Source organism: Enoplosus armatus, chromosome 23 (assembly GCF_043641665.1).
Source record: "Enoplosus armatus isolate fEnoArm2 chromosome 23, fEnoArm2.hap1, whole genome shotgun sequence".
In the NCBI taxonomy this organism is placed as follows: Eukaryota; Metazoa; Chordata; class Actinopteri; order Centrarchiformes; family Enoplosidae; genus Enoplosus; species Enoplosus armatus.
The window spans coordinates 10695633-10720985 of record NC_092202.1 but is presented as its reverse complement, the minus strand read 5'-3'; the positions used below and the strand labels follow the sequence as shown (position 1 = coordinate 10720985).

The window sequence follows — 25353 nt, the reverse complement described above, 5'->3', positions numbered from 1 at the left end:
CCTCACTGAGATATTTCTGTGTTCATAATAATATCATCAAAGAATACAATGTCACTGACATGATGTTATAATAGAAGGACTCCCCCCCCCCCCTACAACTTTGTCCCAAAAAGCTTGTTTTGTTGCTCTAACTTCCAACTGACCTGCCAGGAGGGGAGGACAGGGAGCGGTGCAGCCCCACGCTGGAGTTCAGGTCATGATAGTAGGGTTGGCTGGGCATGTCGGCCATGGAGAAGTTTACTGCCGCACCGTGGGTGATGGGCACTGCAGAGGGCAGAGAGAGAGAGAGAGAGAGAGACAGAGAGAAGAGACAGTTAATGCTGTAATCACCACAAAGAAGGAGTTCAATGTCAGCAGTGTTGTCAGATTGAGTCCTGCGTCTCTCCCTATCCCTGCAATCTAGAGACGCACAATTAATTGCACAACGGCTTGACTGACTGTTATTGACGCTTTGTGTTTAGAGGCCCTGTGTATCAAATTAAGCGCTCCCTATTCACAGGTTAACTGTCTGACCATCACAGGCATTTCTGCTGAGCACTCTGATTAACTAGGCGCTGCTTCCCAAAGCGGTCGTGGCTGCAGGTTCACTGTAGCTGCTTTTTCTATGCACGGATGAATCTCTATTTTACTATTATTATAATATCATTGCTATTATTGATAGATATCCAGAATCTCAAGAAAATCTCAGTAAACTTGAATTGAAGTCACAATCACCAACATTTTCTTCACTCCCCTGCGGTCCACTATAACACTCAGCAGTCTCCTCGCCTGGTGATTTACAGAGGAAAAGGTGTTGTTTTTCTCACTGCGGTCAAGGTGAGGGATATTGTTTCAAGGGAGGCCGGGCCAGTGTTTACAGAACAAAAGCAGTTCACCACCCATCCTCACTCTCTCCCTCTCTCTCCCTCTCTCTCCCTCTGTCTCTCTCTCTCTCGTCAGTGTGTGGGCCGCGAGGCAGCCTGCAGCTCGAGCGGTTGGTTGGTTTGGAGTCGATGAGAGGATGGAGTGTGTGGCGCCGTCTGTTGTGGTCTGAGGTTCACCACTGGCACGATCCCTCCGCCAGCCTCCGCCCTGGCAGCCCACTGTAGCCCTGGCAAAGGCCTCTACCCGCTGCTACCCATACCGAGCTGTCTGTGGAGGAATGCATCCGGCCTGAGGACGCTGAATACAACACCATTGTTTTGGGTTTTTTTCATTCATGGCTGAGGATACCCCCGACCATCTCTCTCTGTGCTGGTTTCTCTCTATCGCTCTTTCTCTCTTCTTGGCTCGGCACAACATTTGCGATGCCACTTGGCTGCCCTGCCGGTCATCTCATCTTAATAATCTGGGCTTTGACTTTTAAGCTTAAATAAAAAAAACAGTAAATGAAACAATGATGCTGCAACTCATTTGCCACACAGTGCTTCTTCCAGCAGGGTGCCTCATCTTTCTGTGTAAGGGGGGGAAGAGAAAGTGTTCTGTCTTCGCAAACTTAGATCAACAGTTTCACTTGCCCGTGCATGCCACATTTTCTGTTGACAAAATATTTTTTACTCTTGCAGTGGAGGCTCCTGTTGCATTAATGAGAGTCCTCGTCGAAATGGCGGATTGCAAGTCAGCCTTGAACTCCGCAGCTCCCTTTGATGGACTTCAAAGAATGTCTCGACAGCCTGGAGAGTTGGGAGAGAAGCGCGATGATGGACGAGCGGCTGCTTAGATATGTTCCCAGGGAGTGACCAGCTGAGTGAGTGACAATTCCTGTGTGTGTCCGTCGACCTTTTTAAAATTCCAGCTCCACTTCAGTCGGCTTTAGTCAAACCGGGCTCAGGCCGCATGAGAGCAAACGCGCCAGCACCGCGGCCATCTGGTCAGGGGGCAAATTAAACACTAAACAAAAAAACACAGCCTTTCAAAAGGATATTCAGTCTCTCAGCACCGGAACGAGTAGGTCCTGCCTTTCAAAGAGTGATGTACGAGACACTTAAGACAACCTGGTCAGAAATACTTTGATACAGCAGGTAAACAGAGACCAAGGTCAGCTTATAATAAATATAAACATTTGTTGTTCTCAATCCACTCACATTAAAGGCCAAAACAAGTTGACAATTTTGAGGTTTTCAAATGTAAAAACCCTGCGTATAGGAATCAAAATTCTTCATTTTAGCAGTTGGAAGTTGAAGTGTGTATGACAAAGGGAATTCATGCACAGATCTACATTTCTGCTTCAAGAGATCAATTTCATTATTGATTATTATCATCTGCTGGTTATTTTACAGACTAATTGTTTGGTGTATAAAATGTTCAGATGGCTTGTTTTGTCCAAAACCAGAAGATATTCAGTTTACTATTTCATAAGACAGGAAAAGAGCTGTACTCCTCACATTTGAGAGGCCGGAACTGGCATTCTTGTGACTTAAATGATTATTGAAATATAAAATGAAATGACAAAATAGTTGCAAATGAATTTTCTGCGATCAATTAAGAGTATTGTGTTTATTGCCTATTTTAGTGGGATTGATTTCTTGGTCTTGACTTAGTTTAAACCCCCTCTGAACTTAGCGTCGGCTGACATTGACGAAAAAAGCGTTCCTGACTGCAGCACTGAACAGGAATTAGTCTAAACGCAGCACCGCAGTTGACTGGTGCATACTCCAACATGCAGACACAAACACAGCACAGGTATGCGTCTTTTAAACACAGGTTGTCGGCGGTGACTTGAGTCTTCGTGCACCGCTGGCACGCTCCAGAGCTACAGCCTCAGCGCAGGTAAACGGCAGAGGCAAGAGAGGACTCCTGGAAGAGCAACCGTCAACGGCTTCGCAGAGGGCAGACATGTCTATACAGATGCACACAGGCCGCTACAGACGGCTGCGCAGTCACATGTTCTCTTATTGCAAAGCAGACTGGACAAACTGGATTTACCACACTACAGTTGTGTACTCTCTGTAAATACACAGAGGTTGGGGTTTTTTTGTGGCAGTTGAGAGTACATGCACATCTATTCTTTCACCTAAATGCATCAGCATTTGAGCAGCACATGAGGACAGATTTAAAGTCTCACACACCCACACACAGGTGTTTTCAGTTACCTGATTAGACCTCCTCTCAGGGCCATGTGGGAGTGTACGGCCTGAGATTGATTGACACAGTCCCTGACTGTCATACTAACTAGGCTGCACCTGTTAGAGCAGGGAAACTTACACCTTCGACATTCTTGTACGTACAAGGACTTTGGTGTCCTCATGTGATTCCCAGCACAGCTCCGCCCAGCTTCAACCTGAGAGGTCTAGTCGGCGATAAGTGAAACAATGACTGAAAACACTGCTGTGGGTGTGCAGGGAGGGTACAAAAATGTACTTACTTCTGGACACTCGCACCAGTTCTGTAACACTGAACACTCCTGATTTGATGAAGCTGTCCTCCAAGTACACTGTGGACACAGGGACATACAGAGAATCATTACTGACATGCTCGATATTTATTGAATGCTTTCATGCCAATTGCAACACAGACAGAATTAGAGCTGCTGATTTGCCCTCCATGCCACATATCAAATATTGGGTTCAGCTCTTCTCAGCTACTCTGCATCATTTCGGATGAACTATTGGATCCTTTCTGTTCATTTTCCTCCCACTACCAAACTACAGTTGTATGTGCTAAGAATAAAGCATTATCTTCAGTAGTAAAAACTGGAAATGGACAATATCTTCTATCAATCTGAAACCCATTAAAAAAAATTATTTTTTTAACTTTTATTTTCATAACATTTTATATGTCGAAGAAAACACAAGATGATACAACAACAAGAGGACGGAGATCAGGTCATCAATTAATCACAGACAAACATGCAGGTACAGATCATTACACAGGCACTGTCAAAATTTGCATATTGTGTTTGTTTTTCAGTTGAAGTGTTGAAACTAACAGCAGCAAATCATTCTGCGCAGTGCAGTAGAGTGAGTGACAGGACAGGTGTGTGAGGAGGAGGAGGGAGCGACATGTGGACTCACACTACGCGGGCGCTGCCTGTTTGATCAAATACACAAGTAAAAGTAAGAACTCTCAATATTGACACTGTTATGCTAAGATAGAGCATTACAGAGATATCCACCTTAAAGAGTCGTTTACTGCAGTATTGATATTAAAGATTATTTTGAAAATGTGAGATTGCGTCACTCTTCCCAATGTAAACAAACTGATTTAAGGAATCAAGAAACCACTTTGGAAGCAGAAGGATTTCAACACAGACACATTTGTTTTCTCCCGTTTTCAGAAAACTATTTTTAGACACAACAAATGACAGTAGTGATGTATATTTCTCACATTGTTGAAGCATTTGTTGCGTCCTGTGTGACCTGCCCAGGACTCGGCAACGCTAATCTGAGGCTGTCAGTCAAGTAAAACAGTCAGACAAAGTTATTGATACCCAGATGACTCCGGCTCTGCTTTGATGCGATGCCAAGGGCACTCGGGCCGTGCCAGACAGATAGGTGGGCGGCTCGGCTGGCACCTACAAAGCCTAATGCCTCCAGTGAGCCAACGGCTTTTGCGGGGAACTGTGCCACTGCTGAGGGCCTCCGAGGCCTGAGTCATTGGCTCGCTAGCATGTTTTCCTTGGCACCTGTATCGGCAGAACCTGCTCTTGAGGTAGAAAACTAATTATACTTCTCAAACTATTTTCATTCCAACATGGTGACGACACAGCGCAGGTCAGTCCAGGGGAACAACAGAGCTGTCAGAGAATATTCTCTACAGCTCGGCTTCGCTGGCGCCCCTCGACACACTCAGCTACCAGCCAAAGGTGCAATCTGCTGTAACAATTCCACTCCAGGTCTTTAGTGTCTCTCTCTCTCTCTCTTTTTTTTTTACACTGTGTTTGATGTTGTGTGGGATGATGACAATTCAAATTTAATGATCCAATCAAATTTCATTCCTCCTCAGTCCGAGCAAAGTTAAAAGCTACAGCCTCAGCCAGCGGGTGTCATACAAAAGTTGAAAAATTACTTTTTTATTATTTGCAGTGTGTCAATTTGGTTTATCCAGTTTGCATTGATGGTCCCTTTTTGTGCCGTTCAACTTACTTAAACAAAATCGTACTTCGCTTGAGAACTCTTCTGCATTGGACCACATGAGACAAAAGACGCCCCAGTTCCATGGTATGCACCTCAGGCTGCTACAGTACAGTTTGTTTTACAGTAAAGGCTTTGCTATTTTGCATGCAAGTCACTGAGTTCACAGCAGAGCAACACTATTTAAACTGGGTATGTTATGGTGTACACAGGCCGCTGTACAGTGGACGAGCTGCAGAGGAACAATAGAGCGATGACAGCAGAGAGGAGGGAGGACGGCCGCTACTGTACATACCTGGAAGAGGGTTCTTGCCTGGCTCATTGTTACTGGGACTTCCTGACTGCTGCGAGTCTGCAAACACATAGAGAGATGGGAGGGGGGCTTAGTATAGCACGAGGACAACAACATGCCATCTTACTGGAACACGGTTTTCTTGTCAGCATTAGATAGATAACCTGGTGGCTGGGTGAAAACAATGTATTCTGTAACTTAAACAAATAAGTCAATAAGAACTTTTACTTTATGTATTTGCCCCCCTTTTTACAGCTTGTCTCAATGCTTTGCCTTATCACAAACTCACTGACGTCACTGTTTAACTTGAAATGAAGAAATAAGTTCTGTCAAGACAAAGTGCATTTCAGGACTCAGGACTTCCTGGGTGCCTAATTGTTTTTCCTTATCTGCCAGTCAAGGAGAGCATACCCACTGTACATTAAACAAGACTATTTAGTTTGAACAGCACTATCTTTAATGGGAGAAAAAAAGCTCTGTGTCTGACACAAGATAGCCTAAAAGTTTTTACCGGCAGACCTCTGGGTAATTTTTCAAAGGGGCTGGGGGAGTGTTTGGGGGGGGTATAGAATGTGTTCGGCCCTGCTGTGCGAGGTACGAGCGTGGAGAGAAGACAGGAGGGGCGGGGAAATACAAGGAAACATGTGTGGAATTCTTTCCACCGGTTACGGTGCGCAGGCTTTGGTATGAGATGGCCTGGACTGACGTCTTTCACCTCGAAGCCTCGCTGGGAGGGGGGCCTATCATACCTCAGCAGTCCCTGCTCTGGTCGATCGAACTGTTTAAAGCATTGTATGTCGCATGTTAGAAAGAACAACTGACTCGACACAGCATACATGGAGTGGCACTGAACTGCTGCCGGGCCTAACAGTGAACGGCAGCATCTGAGTGGACCCCCATGATTCAAACGGGCCCAAGCCCACACATGCCCTGAGACAGAGAGGGCCCAATGAGAACCAGAAGGGAGATTATCATCTGCGCCTTTAACGCAGAGAGAGCCGAGACAAGAAGCTAGAGACAGTGAACTCAGATACCCTCGCCTTGCAACAACACCCCTTTTCCTGCCGCAGCTCTCATGAGCTGTGTTACAGAGGCAGCAGAGAGAAGGAAAGAAAGGGGGGTGGAGGAGAGGGAAGAAAAGTTGAAAGATTTATCCCTTTCTTGTTCTCTCCCTGTGTCTCTCTCCCTCTCTCTCTTGTTCCCCCTCTCCTAAATTTGACTATTAAACAGCACTGCAAAAACAGAATGTTCTTGGCCGGAGCTCAACAATGACAAAGTAGGGAGGGAACAGGACCATACGTTAAGAGGAAAAAAGATCCCCTCTTTCCAGTACGCTTAGCCCTAAAAAACGTACAAGAAACGTACAAGTTATGTTCTCACAATATCTCTGTTCTGCTTCCTAAAAACACAAGCGTGACTTATGTTTTCTCATCAGTAGTCCTACAGGTTTTAATGGATCTCTGAAATCTCTTTTCTAAATCTATTATTTTAAGCAGTCAGAGCTGCAACTAATGATTTTCATTGTTGATTGTCTGTCTGAGTCTAAGAAACGGCACAAATGAATGAAATATGCCCCTCACAATTTTCCAGAGCCCAAGGTGACATCGTTAAATTGTTTTGTTTTATCAACAATGCAAAAATCTGAGGAACTGGAACAAACGATTATCATTTTACACGACTATCAGAGTCCGTGTTACTCTGCAAGTTGTAGGCCTCAGCAACGATTTCCTTTGCCTTGCACCAATAAGCAGTGAGTCCCTTAAGTTGCCCCCTATACACACACACACACACACATTCACAAACACACAGTGTGCAAAGCAGCTTTTGTGGGCAAGCAGGGGTTTGTGTGGATTTGGCACAGCACATGTCCATAAAGTGATTGCAGGGAGCTCAGTGGCCTTGTCTCCCTGCCTCCCCCACCCACCCCACCGCCCAATGCCACTTTCAGAGTCATCCATCAGTCTAGTTACGACTGCCAACTCTACACTCGCGCCCTTAGAACTGCTGAGAGTGAAGGAAACGGGCTAGGGGAGAGAAAAAAGAGCACCAGAGAGTAGAGAGGAGATAAATGCTGAAAAAGGTGGAGAGGGGAGAAAAGGAGCGAGGGGGGCGGAGGTGGGAGAGGTGCACTGGTTCGTTTACATCAGATCAGAGTTTTGTGTTTTTGGTTTTTTCTTCTTCCCCTTCTTCGAGGGCTGAACAGGCAACCATGACAAAAAGAGCAGATGGTAGTGGCAATTAGAGATCCCAGGCAGCATCTTCCAGCATGAGGCCCCACTGTAGCACCAGGAGAGACCACCTGGATGACTCAAGGTGGGATGCAAGCATATGGCGCATCTGCCAGGCCTGCACCGGAGCTGGAAACACCTCCCCTGTTGCATTACATTTTACCTTTGACCCAAGAAGGGCAGCTTCATGCTCCTTCGTTTTCTCTCAGACTGATTATATTGTTTAGAACAGTGGTTGCACATTTGTTAGGCCGTAAGTGTACTGATTATATCTACTGAACACTTTATTTCAAATCTAATCACTGTTGTCACTCAACAGGTACTTAAATGAAGCCTCAATTTTAAATTGATAGACGGGTCAAAAGAAGATGATTCTGGATAACAAAAGGATGGATTTAAGTGCAGATAAATTGACTGTGAATTCAAAACAAAGGGCTGTTCATAAAGTGGCTGAAATAAAGTAAAGAAGTTGGATATTAGGAGCCTGAGGCCTGGTATCTGTATCTAAAAGGTGTCCCGTGCAGAAGCCCAGCCAATCCGATAGTCTTCAAATAAACAGTAGTGTAACCTGTAAATAAACAGTTGCGGTCGAGGAGGCTGGGCTTTGCCCTGGGAGCTTGGCAGGGCTCGATCACAGAGCTAGACACCACACACACACATAAACACGCACATACACACACGGCCCTTTTCCAAAAACAACATTTTTTGGCACCCTCCGTCCCGGCCACTTGTTTAAATAAACAAACCGGTCCATGAAGGAAGTGAAAAAACTGCACCTCGTATGAATCAGATTATCTGCTGTTACTCAGCAAAAAAAAAAAAAAAGAGAGGGAAAAAAAGCGCAGAGGGGGCTTGTGGGTATTTTGGATGTGTCCATGAGTTCTTACACCTTCTTGTCCGGTGGGATACTTATCATACCACGGTAACGATTAGGGCAATTAGAGGTAATGGCAACAGAAATCTGGCGCGGCAAGAAAGTTTCCCAGTGCTTATGAGGTTTCTCCACGCCCAAGTGTGTTACTCGCCTGGATTTTATAATCACTAAAACACTCACACACACTCTCCCTAACCCACCCTCTCATTTTTTGGCATGATACCCATTCTGTTCCCACTAAATCGCAGAACACACATGCACATACACACACAGTGTGTGTGGATTAAATTAGCCACATAGTTTGGGAAACTTTCTTTTTTTTTTTGACAGTGGCGGTGCACGTTCTGAGCCCGCAAACACTTGCAGACACGTACAGATATCCTCCACAAAAAAACAGTGCGCACGCGCAACACGCACACCCTGCAGATGCATACCGCTGTCGACATTTCAGGAGGAGAAGCCTGTCTGGCAGCCATTTTATGCCGAGCGGGGTTCTGTGCACATGTATAGCACTCTGGCTGCCAGAGGCATGGGTCCCGAGCCAAGACGCATTTCAGCAGCCTGGGGAGGCAAAGGGAGGGGAGTGTGGAGGAGAGGTGGACTCCCAGAGAAGTAGGGAAACAGAGAGAGGGAGAGGGGCAGAAAATATCGACCTAATTACGGAGCAGCTCCGATGCGTAATGTTTCGACAATACAGCTGCTCCTGAGTAAATATTTGATGTGGCCGAGCAGACTTTCTGCTCAGTGTCCTGCTTTTCTTTCCTGTTCCGCTGCAGGAGACTCCAGTTTGTCCTTCCTTGGAAATGCACAGCAGAAATGTGTGTGTGCGCATGTGTGTGTGTCGCACGGGGTCATGCAAGTCTTGACAGTATGCATAAATGACTGTACATGTGCTGGTATGGAATGTGTGTGTGTGTGTACTTTGTCCCGTGTCCTCCGCTGCTCCTGGTTTCTATCATTCACAGCTTTGTCGATGACCTCACACTATACTCGGGCTGGCTTCCAGCAGCCGGCAGAACCTGCTCTCTCCTCCAAATCTCTCTCTTTCTTCTCCTTACTCATCTGTCTATCGCTGTCCCTGTGCCTGCAACAGTATCCGTCCTCTATTGTGTCTTTTCATACCCGCCTCTGTGTATATCTACTATTCAGTGTGTACCCGCGATGATATCGCCTTATCCGGTGATAAGTGCACACCATATCTTTTTTTTTCAAATTTCTTTTTTTTTCTCATATCACTTATCTCCTTCTTTCTTTTAATGTCTCCATCTGTGTTGGCACTCTCCCCCCTTTGCCGCCTTTTCTTAATGCCCCCCCTTCTCTCTCTCTCTCTGTTTCTATCTCTTTGTCTCTCTATCTCTCTCTTCTCTCCCTCCCTCACGCTTTGTTGTCTAAACAAAGTGGCCTTTATCAGGATGAGCCGCAACCCAAACAAGCCAAACAAAAGATATGGGCGAGGAAATCTGCCCGTAGAAGAGGGAGGATCTTATCGTGCCAGCCATTGTGTGCCAGCCTGCCAACTGGCGATGCCCCCCGCCACCAACCCCTCCCCGCACACGCACACACAGACACACACACACACCAAATTCTGGCATTTCAGCCCCCCCTCCCATCCCACCCGGGCTCACGCATGGCGTTCTGCTGGGCTGGCACCTGACCTGGCCGAAAGGAAAGTGATATTGCCGCCGAGGGAGAAGGGAAGACAAACGCTCCAGCCAAATGGGACGCCATCTTGGGGTGGCATTGTCTCACAAGGAAGATGCTTTGACTTAGCTCTAAAACCAAAATTGAAACGCAGAACTTCCTGGTTGAACTACTTTACCTGTATGTGGTAGTGCTTCAACACTTTTTGAGTATTGAAAATCGCCTCTCTTACAACCTCTTCCATACATTATTGTTGGATTTATTATCAGTGATACCTCCTACACGGACAGAAATTGATAGTATTGTATTCCCTTTGACAAACTACGACTATGTTTCCCCAATGGTGCCCATGCACTGTGTGACACTGTAATGATTATCTCATAATTGGAACAAGGCAAGTATTTCTTATTGGCTTAAAGGAGCACCTGGTAATCCGGATAGCTACCCTATCAAATGACTGCCACTGACGGGGAATGCAGGTACAGTAGGATGAGTTACACGCACACACACACACAGACACACACAGACACACTCAGACGAAAGAGAGAGAAAGGCAGGGAGAAAGTGAGAGGGGCAAAGTTGAAACGTCTGTGAGAACAATGACATTTTGCCTTCTTTTCTCCAAGCCAGACACCACAGACTTGTTCTATAGAGCAGGAGGGGACACACACACACACACACACACACACACACACACACACACACACACATACACAGTAGGACTGTCAGGGTTTTGAGACTTATGGAATCAAGTGGGATCCCAGCCCAGACAAGAACAATGAGAAGCCATACAGTGTGCGTGTGTGTGTGTGTGTGCGGTTGACTGTGTGTGACCCAGCTCACTTGTATCTCTCTGCATTCGTGTGCATCTCTCAGTGTCTCTCATCTCTCACCTCGGTGTGTGTGTGTGTGTGTATGTGCGCGTGTGCGTGGCTCATCAGTGTGTGTTTGTTTCTAATCGCCGCATACTAATGCCGGTGAAGAGCGGGTCCTCTTTCTCTCCGCCGAGTCTCTGTGCCTTCTCCTCAGTAAACTCTCACGGCAGTGAAAAGAGGAGAGCATTTTAACCGAGCCCGGGAGGACAACAGGCTCCTCATTGAGGTCACCAAACAGTGTGGACGGAGGAGGGAGCGCATTCAGTGGCGAGTGGGCCTTGAACAAGAGACTGAATGGCCTGACGGATCATTAGCCACACCGGCCCGGGAGAGGAGAAGGAAGAACCTGGCGAGCTCAAAGGGATACACAGCCACAAAACCAAGGATGCAGATGAGGGTTAACCCATCTAAATTCAACTTCCCCACCTTTTAATTTGTGAAATAAAGTTTACCCACCTCTATGTGGATGCATATACTGTGCACACAAACACAAAAGCAGCTCCAAATGCTCCCTCTATGTTCTGGTGTTACCTATACACACACACACATTTAACTCACACACGCTGACATACATGCATACACAAACGGGGGGGGGGGGGGGGGGGGGGCACACACGCAGCATCCTGCGGCGAGCTGTGCTGTACATGTGTGATGCGGTCTGCAGACAAACTGCACAACACAACGCGACACAGTGGCTCATCTGTCCCATGAAAAATGAGCAGGCTGGCCTCCAGTCAGCACACTGCGCCCCACTTAATGTTTCCACCTCCTCCCACTCTCTCTCTGTTTGTCCTTTTCTCACAATGTGGCCTTTCCTTTCACTTTTTTTATTACATTCCTTTTCTTTTCGCTCTTTCTGTTCCTGAAACTTTCCTCTCAGCTTGCCGCCCAAACTGTTTTATCTCCTTCACGGCACCTGGCACCATCCATTGCATTAAGTGTTGCAGATCTGAAACATGTAGTTAATTAATCAATTAGTGGAACGACAGTAAATCAATCCCTAAATTTGATCAGCTTATTAATCATGCAATTCATTTATTATGCAAAGATTCCAAATGTTTGCTGGTTTCAGCTTCTTTGTGACGTTGTTAAGTCAAAGCAAGCTATTTGAAGGCCTCACTTTGGGCCCTGGGAAATTGTGATGGGCATTTTGAACTATTTTCTGATATTTTATAGACTATAGAAGTAATTGATTTATTGAAAAGATGGTCAACATAGTCACTCATACTGAAAATAATTCTTAGTTGTAGCCTTAAAACTGTTCCCACTTAGAACAACCACATGGATTAGCTGATTCTCTGAAAGTGTGGTCTCATCATTCACAAGTTTAATCAGCGTCAAGTCTAGCCTGTGAGAAAAAAAGAACTTTGCATCTGCGTTGAAACAAAGGGCCCATCAATGGCCGACTTCGGCATCTTTTTGGTATGCACCAAACAAACAATTAGCTTTGTTGCGGCGTAATTGACTGGCAGGACCGGGTGGCATTTACATTCGCCCGCTGTTGCCACCCTGCCATTCGACGGGCCGGGGTGAGAAAGAATAGATCCATACGAGGGTGGAAGGTTGGCCACATCTCTCTGGTTCGAAGACACCGCTTCTTTTTTTTTTTTTCATGGTGGCAAACTTCCAAGCAGGAGCGTTTTTTTTAAATGCACGGTTGTGGAGGAAGGAGGGAAGGGAGGGTGGAGGGAGGACGAGACTATAGATTTAATTATGCATGCGTGTTTTCTCATTCATTGTAGTGGTGGGAAGGGGAGAGGGAGAGGGTAAGGGGTGTGTGGTGGGAGGGTTGGGGGGGGGGGACAGACCAATGACATTCCGTAGTTGTAGTCCTCCTCCTACACACACTCACACACACACACAAACACACACACAAGGAGCAGTCTGGGAGCGAGCCGCTATAGGCTAATGAGGTGACACTCACCGTCTGGAGACTAGCCAAAACAGTCCATTAACTCCTAGCCAGTAGTTAAGAGGAGAAGAAGGAGAAAGGTGGTGGTGGGGAGGGTGGAGAGGAGAAAGGGGGAGGCGGATGGGAAGGGGGGAGAGCAAGCGGGTGAGGTGGGCAGCTAGCCGATGGGATGGTGGGCGGAGCATGTGAGGAGGGAGAGAAAAAAAAAGAAGAAAGTCTGAAGTCTTTCAGGATGTGAGGGTGGGGGGTATTTCTGCAGTTTTGTAGTTGTGAATGAATCAGCGGGGTGGCTGGTAGGGAGGGGGGGGGCTGTGCACGAGCGTTCACTGTCGGCGATTATGCTCTATGGAGGCAGCTCTTGAGGAAAAGTAAGACTGTGTGTGTGTGTGTGTGTGTGTGTGATGGAGTAGAGGTGGTGGGGTGGGTGGTGGATGCCGCGCGAGAGAGGGGACAAGGGAGATAGATCCAAAACCCCCCAGTCAGGCAGACAGACCTTTGACAGAGGAGCTCTGTGATTCGCCTCTTTCATCTTCAGAACCCCCCTATCCAGTCGGATAATTATGAGACAAATGCACTGGACCCCTGCTGCTTGAGTGGCAATGGGCATGGGAGGCCAGAAACACAGAGAGAGGGTTCAAACCTGCACGTCTCGACTGGTCTGGAGGGAGGGGGGACAGAGGGAATGAGAGATGGTGGGGGTGTTTAGGGGTCTGGGAAATTCCCCGCTCTCCCAAGAGAGGCAAGTTGGCCCACAGATCATAGTTCAGGGACGGCCTGGTTGTGATACTAGCAAGGCTTAACTGGTTTTACCCGCCAGCTTCCTTTCAACTTCCACATGGACAAACACATCCAGCTAAAAAATACTGCACTGTTTGGTTTTCAAACGTACCTTTCTGAAAAACATCTGCTGCCAGATTTCTGACTTGCAGCTGGCAGAATGTGCGACTGAATCAGCTTGTTGTTTTATTAATGTATTTGATGGCGCGCTGGTCTGCACTGATAAGGGGGCACAGTTAGGAACTGCAATGGTACCTACGTCTTTATCTCACACAAACCACACTTATACCCTCACAGCCTTACCCCTGAAGCAAACATACAGGCAAAATTAATTTGTGACAACACATTCCAATGAAAAACTCTTTGAACATTTGTAAAACTACTTTGAATTTATGTGGAAATAATTACAAATTTTGCAGAAATATGAAAGAAAGTAAAAGAAAAAACAAAAAAAATCATATTTTATGTCAATAGTTTTCAGTTTTGATATCTACAGATTGCTACAATTTAATATGCAAAGTCACTTAATTCTGACTCAAGCCTGTGTAATGTTGTGCGCCTGTGAAGCCTCTGCCAGTGCTGTGTCAGTGATTGTCAGCGCTTACGACGGCATCAGGCCTCAGCCAAGGGGAGTTCCCAGACGAGAGCAGCAGGCCGAGCCAGGGCGACTGGGTGCTCCCTCGCAGGGCAAATGGCTCTCCTCCAGCTGGGCGAGAGGCCACCGAGGATCCCTGCCACCCATTGCCACTGTTTGCACTCTCTGGGCTCTGCCAAGCGGGCAGCAGTAAAACGCACACAAACACACACGAGTGCACACACACCTTAAACCGAGGACGTGGAAGGAATTATCCGATCATAGAATGCCACCACATCTAAGACCAGATCTTGGCCCAAAACAGACAAAGAAAACAAAGCGTGCACTCATTCAGACGATTTTGCTGGCACTGCTCCCCTGGAACGGGACATAGGGTGGAGAAAGGGGGAGAATCAACCACAGAGTTTAATGTGTCATTACAAGCATAAAAACAGACTACTGACATTGCCAACAGATGTTGAGCCAGTTTATTTTTGCCATTACAACTCCAGTAGGGAATGAAGCGACAGGTGCAAATGAACACAGTCTTGTAGCTTTCTTCTTTACTATCCAGGCTACTGTGCTGCAGCAGCAGCATTTCTCAGACCGGTATCATGGAGATAGGGCTGGTTATCAAACCTGAGCCCTGTTTTGGTGCTGACAAAAATGTGTCTGTAGCAGAGTCCTGACGTGCCAAGGCATTGAACGTCAAGTCAGATTTGTTTACTTTGATCAGATAATTCCTTATTTAACTGGAAGTCATTTTCTTATAGGTAGCGAAAGTCAGGTATTGTATCATGCCAAGTATCGGAAATTTGATGTACTCAATCCCACATGTGGATTAGATATTATTTGTGTACCACATGTGTAAGGACAGTACCTTCTGGCAAGGTGTAGTCCAATCTTTAAGAGCCTTTCTTCTAATAATCCCCACACCTTCCTCCACTTCCTACTCCCAATAGGGCAGTAATGACGGAAAGATGTTTTAACTCTTTAGGGCGTGCGGCCGATAGAGACGCTTGTTGGTGGTTTAAATGCCGGCTGCCAGCCGCATGGCCAGTAAAACCCCTCCTGTTAATGAGCCTGGAGACGGGGCTTTCGGAGGCCCCCAGTCAGAGCTGGCCCGAATCAAAGCATCCGTGGGGATCGAGGCTGGGGGGCAAGAGGGTTTGTTGAGGGAATGGGGTTTGGGTGTCTCCACTGGCACAAGACCAGGGAGTGAAACCTTTAGGGCAACGAGGGAAATTATAGGAGTAATTTCACAAAAACCACTACTCCAGTCAAGCGTTGGTGGTTCTTGTGGAATGACAGTACCAGGTAAGTCCTCATTTGGTGAGCCATAGTGAGATGCAGAGCAGCAGTTTAAAAAAACTGCATCATAAAACAGGTTCTCACATAACTCAAGAGGGAGTGACAGCGGCTGTGCCCGCCACAAGGTCAGAGTGTTGGCAGTCATCCAGAGACAGTGGAGCTCCTCCGCTCCTCATGGACCCCCCAACTGTCTGGAGATATCCAGCTAACAGCAGTTAAGGTGCAGACCATCTTTGCTCTTTGTGGTTGTAGGTCCCAAATGCACAATTCTAACACACACATCCAGAGACTCAGTACAGTCAACAGCCCGTCACTTACCACAACAAAGCACCATATAATCATGACAAAACATCTTGGTCTTACAGGAGATCAAAATGCAAATCTAATCTCTCAGGTTTAACAGAGTATTCCCTTTGCCACAGCACAAGCGTGTGATTTATAAATCATACTTAAGTGCATGCTAAGCGAGAATTCACAGCCAGAGAGTGAGAGAGAACTCTATTCCACATTCCTGGCAAAAAAACAGAGAGCAAATCTGTTCTGTGCTACTAAGGCCTGCTGGGGCAGCCCCCTCTGCCACTGCGGCAATAACAACATGTGGTTTGGCTGCACAGCGCTAGTTTACAGTGGGAAGAGTGGAGGCGCTAAATTAATTTCATATTCTGTTGTTTGAGAGTCATAAACAATGTTACAGCAAAGCATGGCATCCAGAGATGCGGCCACAGTGTTTGGTCACATGGTTACATCAGTAGCTTCTTAGGATTTTGGGAATATATCATTATGCACTGCGAGTATTGAGATATTATAAATCAAATGTATATAGCAAACTGTGTTCCTATTGAACAAACCATATAAAACAAAGGTGTGTATGAGGCATGCCCGCATGCTGTGTCCTCAGGCATGGCAAGCCTGGTCCTCCCTCGCTATTTAGGACGAGAATGTAAAGGGCCTTTGTTTCCAAATGGTTTCTGGGTTGTTGCCAAAATGCATGGATGATACGCAGAAGGGAAAAGACAAAAGACATATGTCATCAGGCCTCACCTTGCAGGTTTCTGTTTGTTTGCAGGTACCTTGCATATTGTGGTTTTGTGATTACATTCTTGCTATGATAAAGTTAAAAAGGGGTTGTCCTCGCAGCGCTGCTTCAGCCTTTCCCACGAGGCTCTCAAACCATAATCTCTTGAAATATTTGCACAGATGACGGCAGCACTCGACTGTTTTGACATGGAGCGGCATGAGCGAGACCTAGCAGTCACTTTTTCCATCACTTTTCAGTTCAGGAACAGGAATTCCCCTTTTGCTGCTTTTCCCTGTAACCCGCCCGCCTCCCACCTACCCGTATAACCCTCCCAACACTCCTTCCTCCACTTCCTCAGGCTGCTAGGATTTATCCACTCAGGGCCACACCGCAGGGGCCTTTACACCCGCCTCACAGCCTGCTAGCACCGCCCTTGCTTTCCACTCGCCCAAGCATGTTGTTCTGTTTATGTTATGTTTCTGGCAGCACAAAAATATACAGTACACACACTCGCACGGATTTTCCATTTTACCTCTCTTAAACCTTCTAGTGGTGCCTCCCAGACAGTATAATGTTAACAGAAATATTATGCTGTGGTCATTTGCATTGATTATGTTCGCCTCCAGGTGTTTCTCCATTGTCTGAAGTCCTCCAAACTCCTCAAACTATCCAGTCCTTTAAAATGATCTGTCACTGTGTTCACTGACACTTTCTAGTGCCTTTTTTGACAACCAACCACCAGAATATTCACAATACTACAAATATATTATGTCATCAGCTTACCCATTAGACACCGTCATGTTAATTTAGTTACAAGTAAACACATACCCTGAATCTGTATTTTCTTTCTGCAAAAGGACGAACTAACACAAATGCAATACATTAATCAACCTGAAAACATTTGATGATTTCAGTTATTTCACATTACACTTGCGCTGAAGTTGGTGTGGAGTCTGTCCATAGGCCATGAAAATAGAATCCACTGATACTAGCCACAGTGTTGCATCATGGGAACTGGAAGGAATATAAAAGGGCCACCACTGGAGTCAACTCTATAATCCCCCCTCCTGGCAAGCACCTACATATATACATGTCTCCTCACCTACGTTTTATTTCCTGAGGGCCTGCTTGAACATGCATGTAGAAAACACTATCTCTTTGCTGACACTGCCGACGCAACGGGCTTGTTGTAATCACTCTCGTAAGGTTGGCAGCACTGCAGAAACACTTCCCATTTGCGGTGCGGGCTTGGTCCAAGCCACTTGAACTTGGCAGGGCTTACCTGGAACAGCCTACCCGTAGTACTGCCACAGACTCTCCTCCTCAGCCATGGCAGGAGGCCTGACTGTAAGCCACAACAGCTGATGTCAGCCACACCTCCAGAAAACTGGCTGCAACAGACTTCCAGGTATTTGTCAAGGAAGAAGGAAGTGATAAGTTTGTATCAACTTCTCCTTGTTGAGCTGGTTGAACTGCTTGTTTTCATTAAGTCTTTTTAAATAAATGAAGACATTAATGTCAAGTGTAAGCAAGTGTAAGCAAAATGTAATTTGGAGTACAATGTATCCTAATCATAGGAAAACCTGTTTGTAACTGTTTTGGAAAAAGTTCACTAAATGTAACAAGGCAGTGCATACAGTACAGAGGCTACAGTTCCTTTCACAAAGGACAGAATTGTGCATACAAGGTGACTTTTTTTTATCAATTGAGAGAGAATTACACAGATCGTATGACACCATATGGAATTCTTTTTACACATAATGTATTTCCTTTGCAGGCACTGTGAAAGGCGAGGCCTACAGGGAGTCCTCTTTAGGAGGAGGGGAGAAAAAAAGCTGTATGTATGGTGAGGAGGGAGGGGGCTGGGGGAGGGGGGGGGGGGGGGGGGGTCGAGGGGTTTAGTGGGGCGGTCCAAGCACGCTCAGCGAAAATATGCCTCATGCACTCGTTGAACTTGGGGCCTGCGCGGGCTTCTCTCAAGGTTACAGGAGAGGCCTGTGCGGAGAGGAGCAGGAGAAAGAAACCATGCAGCAGCAGTCCACACGCAACCAGGTTTCCACTGGACTTTTTTTTTGCTGCTTTCACTTTGAGAAATGTTTTATTTTCAGTTTGCCAAGACTGCTATAACACGTGTAATAGTTAAAAACCTGTGACATAACATTTTACACATCTAGTTAATCCCCAACCACACATTTAGCCTCTGACTGTCACTGAGTCTTACTGCTGAGTGTCTGTTGCTCAGATAACAGAAGCAGCAAGCGATCGCCTTTGACACCAGGTTTCCTTCCCTCCTCGGAGCCTGCCGGGACCCGGGCCATGTATCCGCTGCCGCACCCCTGAGCCCTCGACCACACAAAGGTAGGAAGCGGCCGGTGGAGCAGGGTGCATTGTGACGAGGCCACTAAATCACCTCTCGTTTTATCCGCCGCTATTTGCGCACGTTTCGCCAGAGGAAGCCATAAAGACAACAAGGCCTAGTAAATACATCTGCAGAGGCTTGCTGGAAAGAAGGGAAGACAGGCTATTAGCCAATTGAATGATATGGATAAGACAAGCTTTTGATATGATACAACTACACATGAAGCTTAAGAAAATGTACACAGTACAATCTAATGTACTCTAGTGCCACAGCAGTGATAAGTTTTGCTGTTGAAACTGTGTTAGGGAAGTGTTGATTCATCCATATAACCTTCGAGGTCATAGTTTGTAGTGATATATAGGGGGGCTGGGGGACACAACAAAACATTAGGTACATCTTGTAATTTTCTTTACCTCCATGATACACCTGAAACTAAATATTAGGTCCACCTTAACACAAACACTACATACTACACTATAGTCTCAAAAAGTAATTAAGTCTTGTTATAATGTGTCCACCCTCTTTATGATATAGATAAGATATTTAGTAAATCACTGTAATGCAGACTAATTGCATATGTGCTGGTATACAGCATTTAGGACTGTAAAATCAACATGGCAGAAAATAATGTGAACATGGCACTTGTGCTGGAACAACAACTTGCATTTGACTTTGCCCTGACAGAAAGGGGTCAAAGGGCAATAGGTAGTAAACACTCGGCTGAAGGAACTGGTCACTTTGCCTTTCCCCAAGAATTAGCAGGCCATTAGCACCTCGTAAAAGGGCCACTTCTGTGCTTTACAACAGATTAGGCCCGCTTTCAAACAGCCAAGCAAACTGATTCCCATGCCATCACATAGAGTATGGAAAACAGGGCTCCAGCGTATGTAAAAGAACAAAGCCACAGAGGAATTATGTCAACATAGCTACTTCAATGCGGAGATGTTACTTTGATACAAGCTTATTAAAAGGACCAAAAACATTTCCTCACAGTCAATCCCAGCTAATTTTCCCAAAAAACAAATTAGCACAAGATGAAGTGGGTCATTCTCATGTCTTGATTAAAGTAGGCCTCAGCTTTGCCCAAGTGGCCAAGCAGCAGACTGCAAGTTCATCTCTGCACACTGAAGGCCTTATCGGGCCTCCTTCGTAAACAAGAGGAGGAGGAGGAGGGGGGGCGAAAAATAGCCCCGTCAAACATAATAAAGAGAGCATCAAAGCAGCTATAGAAGAGAATCAGTCGGAGTATTAGAAGCCACTTGGGGTTGTCAACGTGATGGCTTAGATGTCACTGGAGAACATCTTCATGGATGTAAAGCGGGCAAACAAATTAAGAAGGATGAGCTCGCACTTGGTGGATTAGTTTTAGATTGATGGAGGCGACTTGGAGCCAATGCAGAGCAGAGAGAAAACAAGTCTGTCAAAGCTGTGAAGTCGTCCACATAGTTACAGTAACTAAAGCACGAGTCAATAAATTACTGAGGTTAAAGCACGTAGCACTGTGTAAGACTTATTGTGAGGACATTCGACTGTGGAGTTGTTCCAGCAAAGAGGATCTCAGGTACACTGCAAACCGGCTCGACTTATCGGAGCACACGTTAATGAAGACTGCAACCTCATTTCCCTCAGCTACCTTTGGCAACTGTAGTACAATCTGTTCTCTATACTCAACTGTAACGGTATGACAGTGTGTGTGTATTGTGTGTCCTGATAGCAGGTTATGTACACTGAGCAGTAGCCCTGCAGCAAGCACTCGCTGCCGTCAGCACTTCATAAAACAAGGGTGTGGTGCAGGTGCTATGCGAGGAGTGTGGAGCCTATAGATTAGACTTCCAACTGTAAAGGCCATGGAGTGTGTTTATGGCAACAAGGGGCAATTTACAAATGTTTGAACTGAATGGCAGACGACGCAAATGTATCCTCTCTGAGAGAGGACGGGAATGATCCTCAAAACATTTCAACCCCTTGATGATTTCAGCAGTTGAATTTCATTCCTGGCTGCAGGGACTTAAACAGCACCGGGTCCCGAGCAGCCCACGACACCCGGCAACCCAAATGTGAGACGATGGGAAATGCACATGCGAGGGTATTTTTAGGCCAGTGCAATTTCTCTGTGACACATTTACGGCGAAGGACCTCAAGAGCGATAACATGCACAAACCGCAGCGTGCTGAGGAGAGCGACAGCAATAGTTGGAGCCACGGGAGAGCCGTAATGCCAAGACAGTCCTCCCGAGTGCAGCCCTCTGTGTAATCCCACAACCTACTTTATGGGGAGCGCTCCCCTCTTTAGCTGATGTGTGGATCATTAATCACATTTCATATCAAAGGCCTATCCCTTGCCACAGATAGTCATTCCCAAAACTCAAAGCTATGTGTGTCAAATACTCCTCTTCACCAGAGCAAGCTCCTCAAACTTTCCACAATCAATTATCAAGAGAGAGGAGCTGATTAAAGTGTATAAAATGTGTATTTTTGAAAAATCATCCAAACCTGGGATTAAATACTTTTTAGCTGAAGCACACTAGTATTTCTGTGCCACCATGTGAAAAGACTGAAAATACACTTCTGAAAGGAGCTTGCCAACGTCATTAAAAAGAGAAAAAAAAGTATGACGGGTTTTAACTTCAATTTAACCAATGCTACTTAAAGCCGAGCTCTCAAAATTCTCGCTCAGCACGCAGAACTGGCACTTGAGACATGAAAGGGCAGCTGCGACGTTTGGTTTACATTATATCTTAGTGGTTTCCACATTGTGGCCAGGGGATAAGCATCAGGAGAGGTTTATCTCTGTCACAGTGCTCTATGGAATATGTAAACACTATGTGTAATCAGTGCTGCAGTGAAATGGAGTGCAGGGGGGTGTGTGGGAAAGTGAAGTGCTTCAGGAATAAGCCGCCATCTTACTCCTTGAGCTCAAGGAAAGATAAGACATTGGAGGCAAAGTTGCAGAACCTCTAAGCCTATATGTTGGGTTTTTACAGTTCAAGGAGGAAAACCTGTATGAATGAATCCATGGCAGTGCAGGCAGTACTGTTAGAAAATTCAGGGTTAACTTCTACTCTGCTGAAGACCTTCACTCTCATCTGTCCCCATCTCCTCCATCTCTTGGCTTAACTCTGTCAGCGTGTCTTTGTCCCTATGATCCACCCTGTGAGGCTGCGCCGCTCCTTTTTTGAGGAGGACGGGTACTCGTTTTAGACGAAGAGCCTCTCTCCCGTCTAGAGCCCAAGTTTTAATATGGTGTCCAATCAAAAGTGATTAAGCATCGCAGAGCACAAACAATGCGGGCCCTTAAATCTCTGTGAACCCTCTTTCACGGGAGCGAATGAAAGAGCACTCTGTCTGCAGCAGCAGATGACAGACGCGCGCTTGAAGATAAGTCTTCTCCATGAGCCCTTATCCTACCAACACCCGCCGTCCGACCAAATAAAAAAATAGATTACAAATCGCCAAATACGACAGAATAGGATCCCACCTTGAAGGCATCAATGGGGAAGTGAAGGGTGTATTTTTCCAGTAAATGTGCCCTTTTACAGCAAAGTGCCTGGAGACGATAGCTAAAACCAGTGGCACCAGACAGGCCAAGCTGAGTGAGCGAGCCACCATGCATAACTCAGCTGAAAGGAATTAAGTTGATAATAGAAGACAAACAGAGTCAAACATATACGAGCCTACAAAGACAGTACAGCGAACAAAAGCCTGTTAACGTACAGGCATGAACACAACTTCGAACAATAAATCAGCTGCCTGAAGTTCAGCATCTTTCACATGAGACAGAATCATTTAAAAAAAGTAAACTTGGTGAAATTTCCCACAAATCATTATGTCTTGCACATAAATTACCAACAATCACAATGCATGATGTGTGCTGCATGTCACACAATACCCTGAACTAATGCATTAGATTTGTGCGGTTCCTGCAAGACATACGGCAGCATGAAGATTTAAGGAAAGCGGAATACTGTGGGCAGCGAACTAACGCCAAGAGGATACTGTTCGTATTGTGCCTTTTTAAAATGCCAAGGGCGAGAGTAGCACTGCAGCTTACAATGACACGGTGGTTGGACGGATGTTTCATCATTAATATAATATGAACATGAGACAGCGTTGCCTAAACACATGTTTTCAGCACATGTAATGCAATCTTACATCAGGTAAGCCTCCATTTGTGGTTGGACTGACTGGGGAAAAATATTGGCTGTACAGTCAGGTCTAGGTTTAGCAGAACATTCTTCAATGAAGAAAATACTTCAAATTAAAAGTTCTTCATAAAATATATATTATTTTATAAATGTTTCTTCCAAATTGTCTAAATATTACGGTATCTGAAAGGCAGCACTAGCAGTGATCTATTAGCCCATATGTAGGATTCAATAACCACATACACATGCAGACACATTTGCAAACTTGAAACAGAAAGAAGCAGACAAACGTCATCACTGGGAGGTCATGAGAGGGAGGAGCTGGCGCTATGACAACAAGACATCAGCCGTCTGCAGCCTGCTGCCGTCAACAAGTCAGCATGAGCACTACCATCTGACTGGGCTTTCCTAACACTGCCCCCATACACTCAGCCAAAACTAGCTATTGCTGCTGTTACTGGCTCCTGCTTTCAATTTCACTGGAGTGGGCCAAGTAATGGCTTCAGCATTTTGTGGTCTGCCGACACATATGGTCCATGTAGCGATCCGGTCCTGCCCCCCCCCCTCACCATCGATCGCTTTGGGAAGGGCAGGGAGATGTGGGCAGAGGGAGACAGACACACAGCCCCAGAGGCCGGCCACAGTTATGGGGGGGCGTGTATGGGTCTTGTTATGACTGCCATGAAATTGGGCTCTGTCGGGCTACCGCTACAATCAGTGTGTTGCCGCAGAGTGTGGAATCCACCAAATAGTACTTTTTGTACCAGCAAGGTTCAGGCCTTTTATAAATAAAAAGCGTTGGCTGTACTACAACTCCTGTTATCTTCAAAAAGGCCCCCAGTTACACAAGTCCGGCACTTGAAATTGATCTGATATCTACGTAATACACTTTATTCCACTGGTTGTGTGCAGTGTGAAAAGACTACTTTGGCAGGTATGACCATATGAGGACGCGAAACCAAACCTTCCACCACATAATAATTAGGCTAGCCTTCCATTAACCCTAACTTAAAACAGTTTACCGTAAAAACTTAACTTTTTCAACTAGTCATAGGATTGACCACATTAACCTTCTCTTTATCACTTACATCACCACTAATGCCACTGCTAGTTTGGCTACCGCTGCTGCTGCTGTCCCTATCTGGCTGCGTGACCTAGATTAAAGGTTATTTGCTCAAGTCACAGAGGCAGCTCCTTCAGCTCGCCCTTGTTGGGTTTCCTTATCTGGGTTTGTCTGGACAAATCTTGGACACAAAGCGCCCATTTTGTGCTCCTCTCTGGAGATCCTGTTACAGTGTTCCAGACACGACGCGGTCCGCCAGCGGTGCCTCTGGGAGCACAGCGTTTGGCGGGGCGGCGCGATTAAGGTGCTTCCTCAACTTCAAGCATATGATACATGTGCACTCCTCTTACGTCTCCGAGCGCGCTTTTGTGCCGTGATGGTGTAAAATGATCAGCGGGTGGGGGGGGGGGGTCAAATGATGTCATGGTGCGAGAATTCAGATATAGCAACTCCCCTCAGCCCGGTTACCAACCAAAGAAAATATACAAGTGGATCCAATAGTGCTTCAGGATTCCCCAAAGTCCATGGTCTGATTGCTATAATAATTGCATTATTGCTCAAGCACCTTCCTGCCTGTTACTACATGAGATATACCAGGTAATTTTCATGTCAATTTCCTGGAAAGTTCAAGGTGGGACTCAAAGCATGTTACAAAATCATCCTGAATCAAAACATGAAATCAATGATTGTTGGACTTAACAGTACAATGAGGCCCTTTTGGATACTAAATATTATGAGCTGTTGCTTGTCAACGGTACTGACAGAAATAACTATGCCTCCCCAACAACACACATGTATGGCGAGTGTGTGGACACAGATGCCTTGAGGTTGATCAAGTGGCCTTATTCCTTCGACGTTCTGGAAGGACAAAGTACAACTGAGAGAGCGAGCGAGGGGCAGAGAGAATGAGGGAAAACAAGAGAGAAAAGAGTAGTGTTCGCTGACCTCATTCTGACAACCAGCCCGGGAAGAGCCTTTCCCTGGAACCGTTTCGCAATAGCACCGTTGTTTATACAGGTGGTGGGTGAGTCGAGCAAGATATGCAGAGAGCATGCATTTTGCAACACCTCATTATGAATACTAAACACATGCAGCACGTCAAATCACACACACACACACAAGCAGTTTATCCCTGGTCCAAAGCGTGGCTTGAGTTTCGTTTTAGTTGTGACATTTGCAGGGAACGCGTCATTTTGACGGCTGTGGCCAATTCATCCCTCTCTGTTTGAATTTC

The 25353-nt window shown here is 46.0% G+C and overlaps 1 protein-coding gene across 11 annotated transcripts in view; it reads right to left on the bottom strand.

Annotated features, from left to right (window-relative positions):
- Window positions 1-25353, bottom strand: part of LOC139305601 (nuclear factor 1 B-type-like) — a 59761-nt gene that overhangs the window by 16217 nt on the left and 18191 nt on the right. For 10 of the 11 annotated variants that reach the window (XM_070929494.1, XM_070929495.1, XM_070929500.1 and 7 more), the window contains exons 3-5: window positions 5347-5403; window positions 3344-3412; window positions 144-264 (exon numbers count right to left, since the gene is read on the bottom strand). In XM_070929494.1, the coding sequence (XP_070785595.1) occupies window positions 144-264; window positions 3344-3412; window positions 5347-5403 (247 nt within the window). The remainder of the gene's footprint in view (window positions 1-143; window positions 265-3343; window positions 3413-5346; window positions 5404-25353) is intronic. The other variant, XM_070929496.1, reaches the window with a different exon arrangement.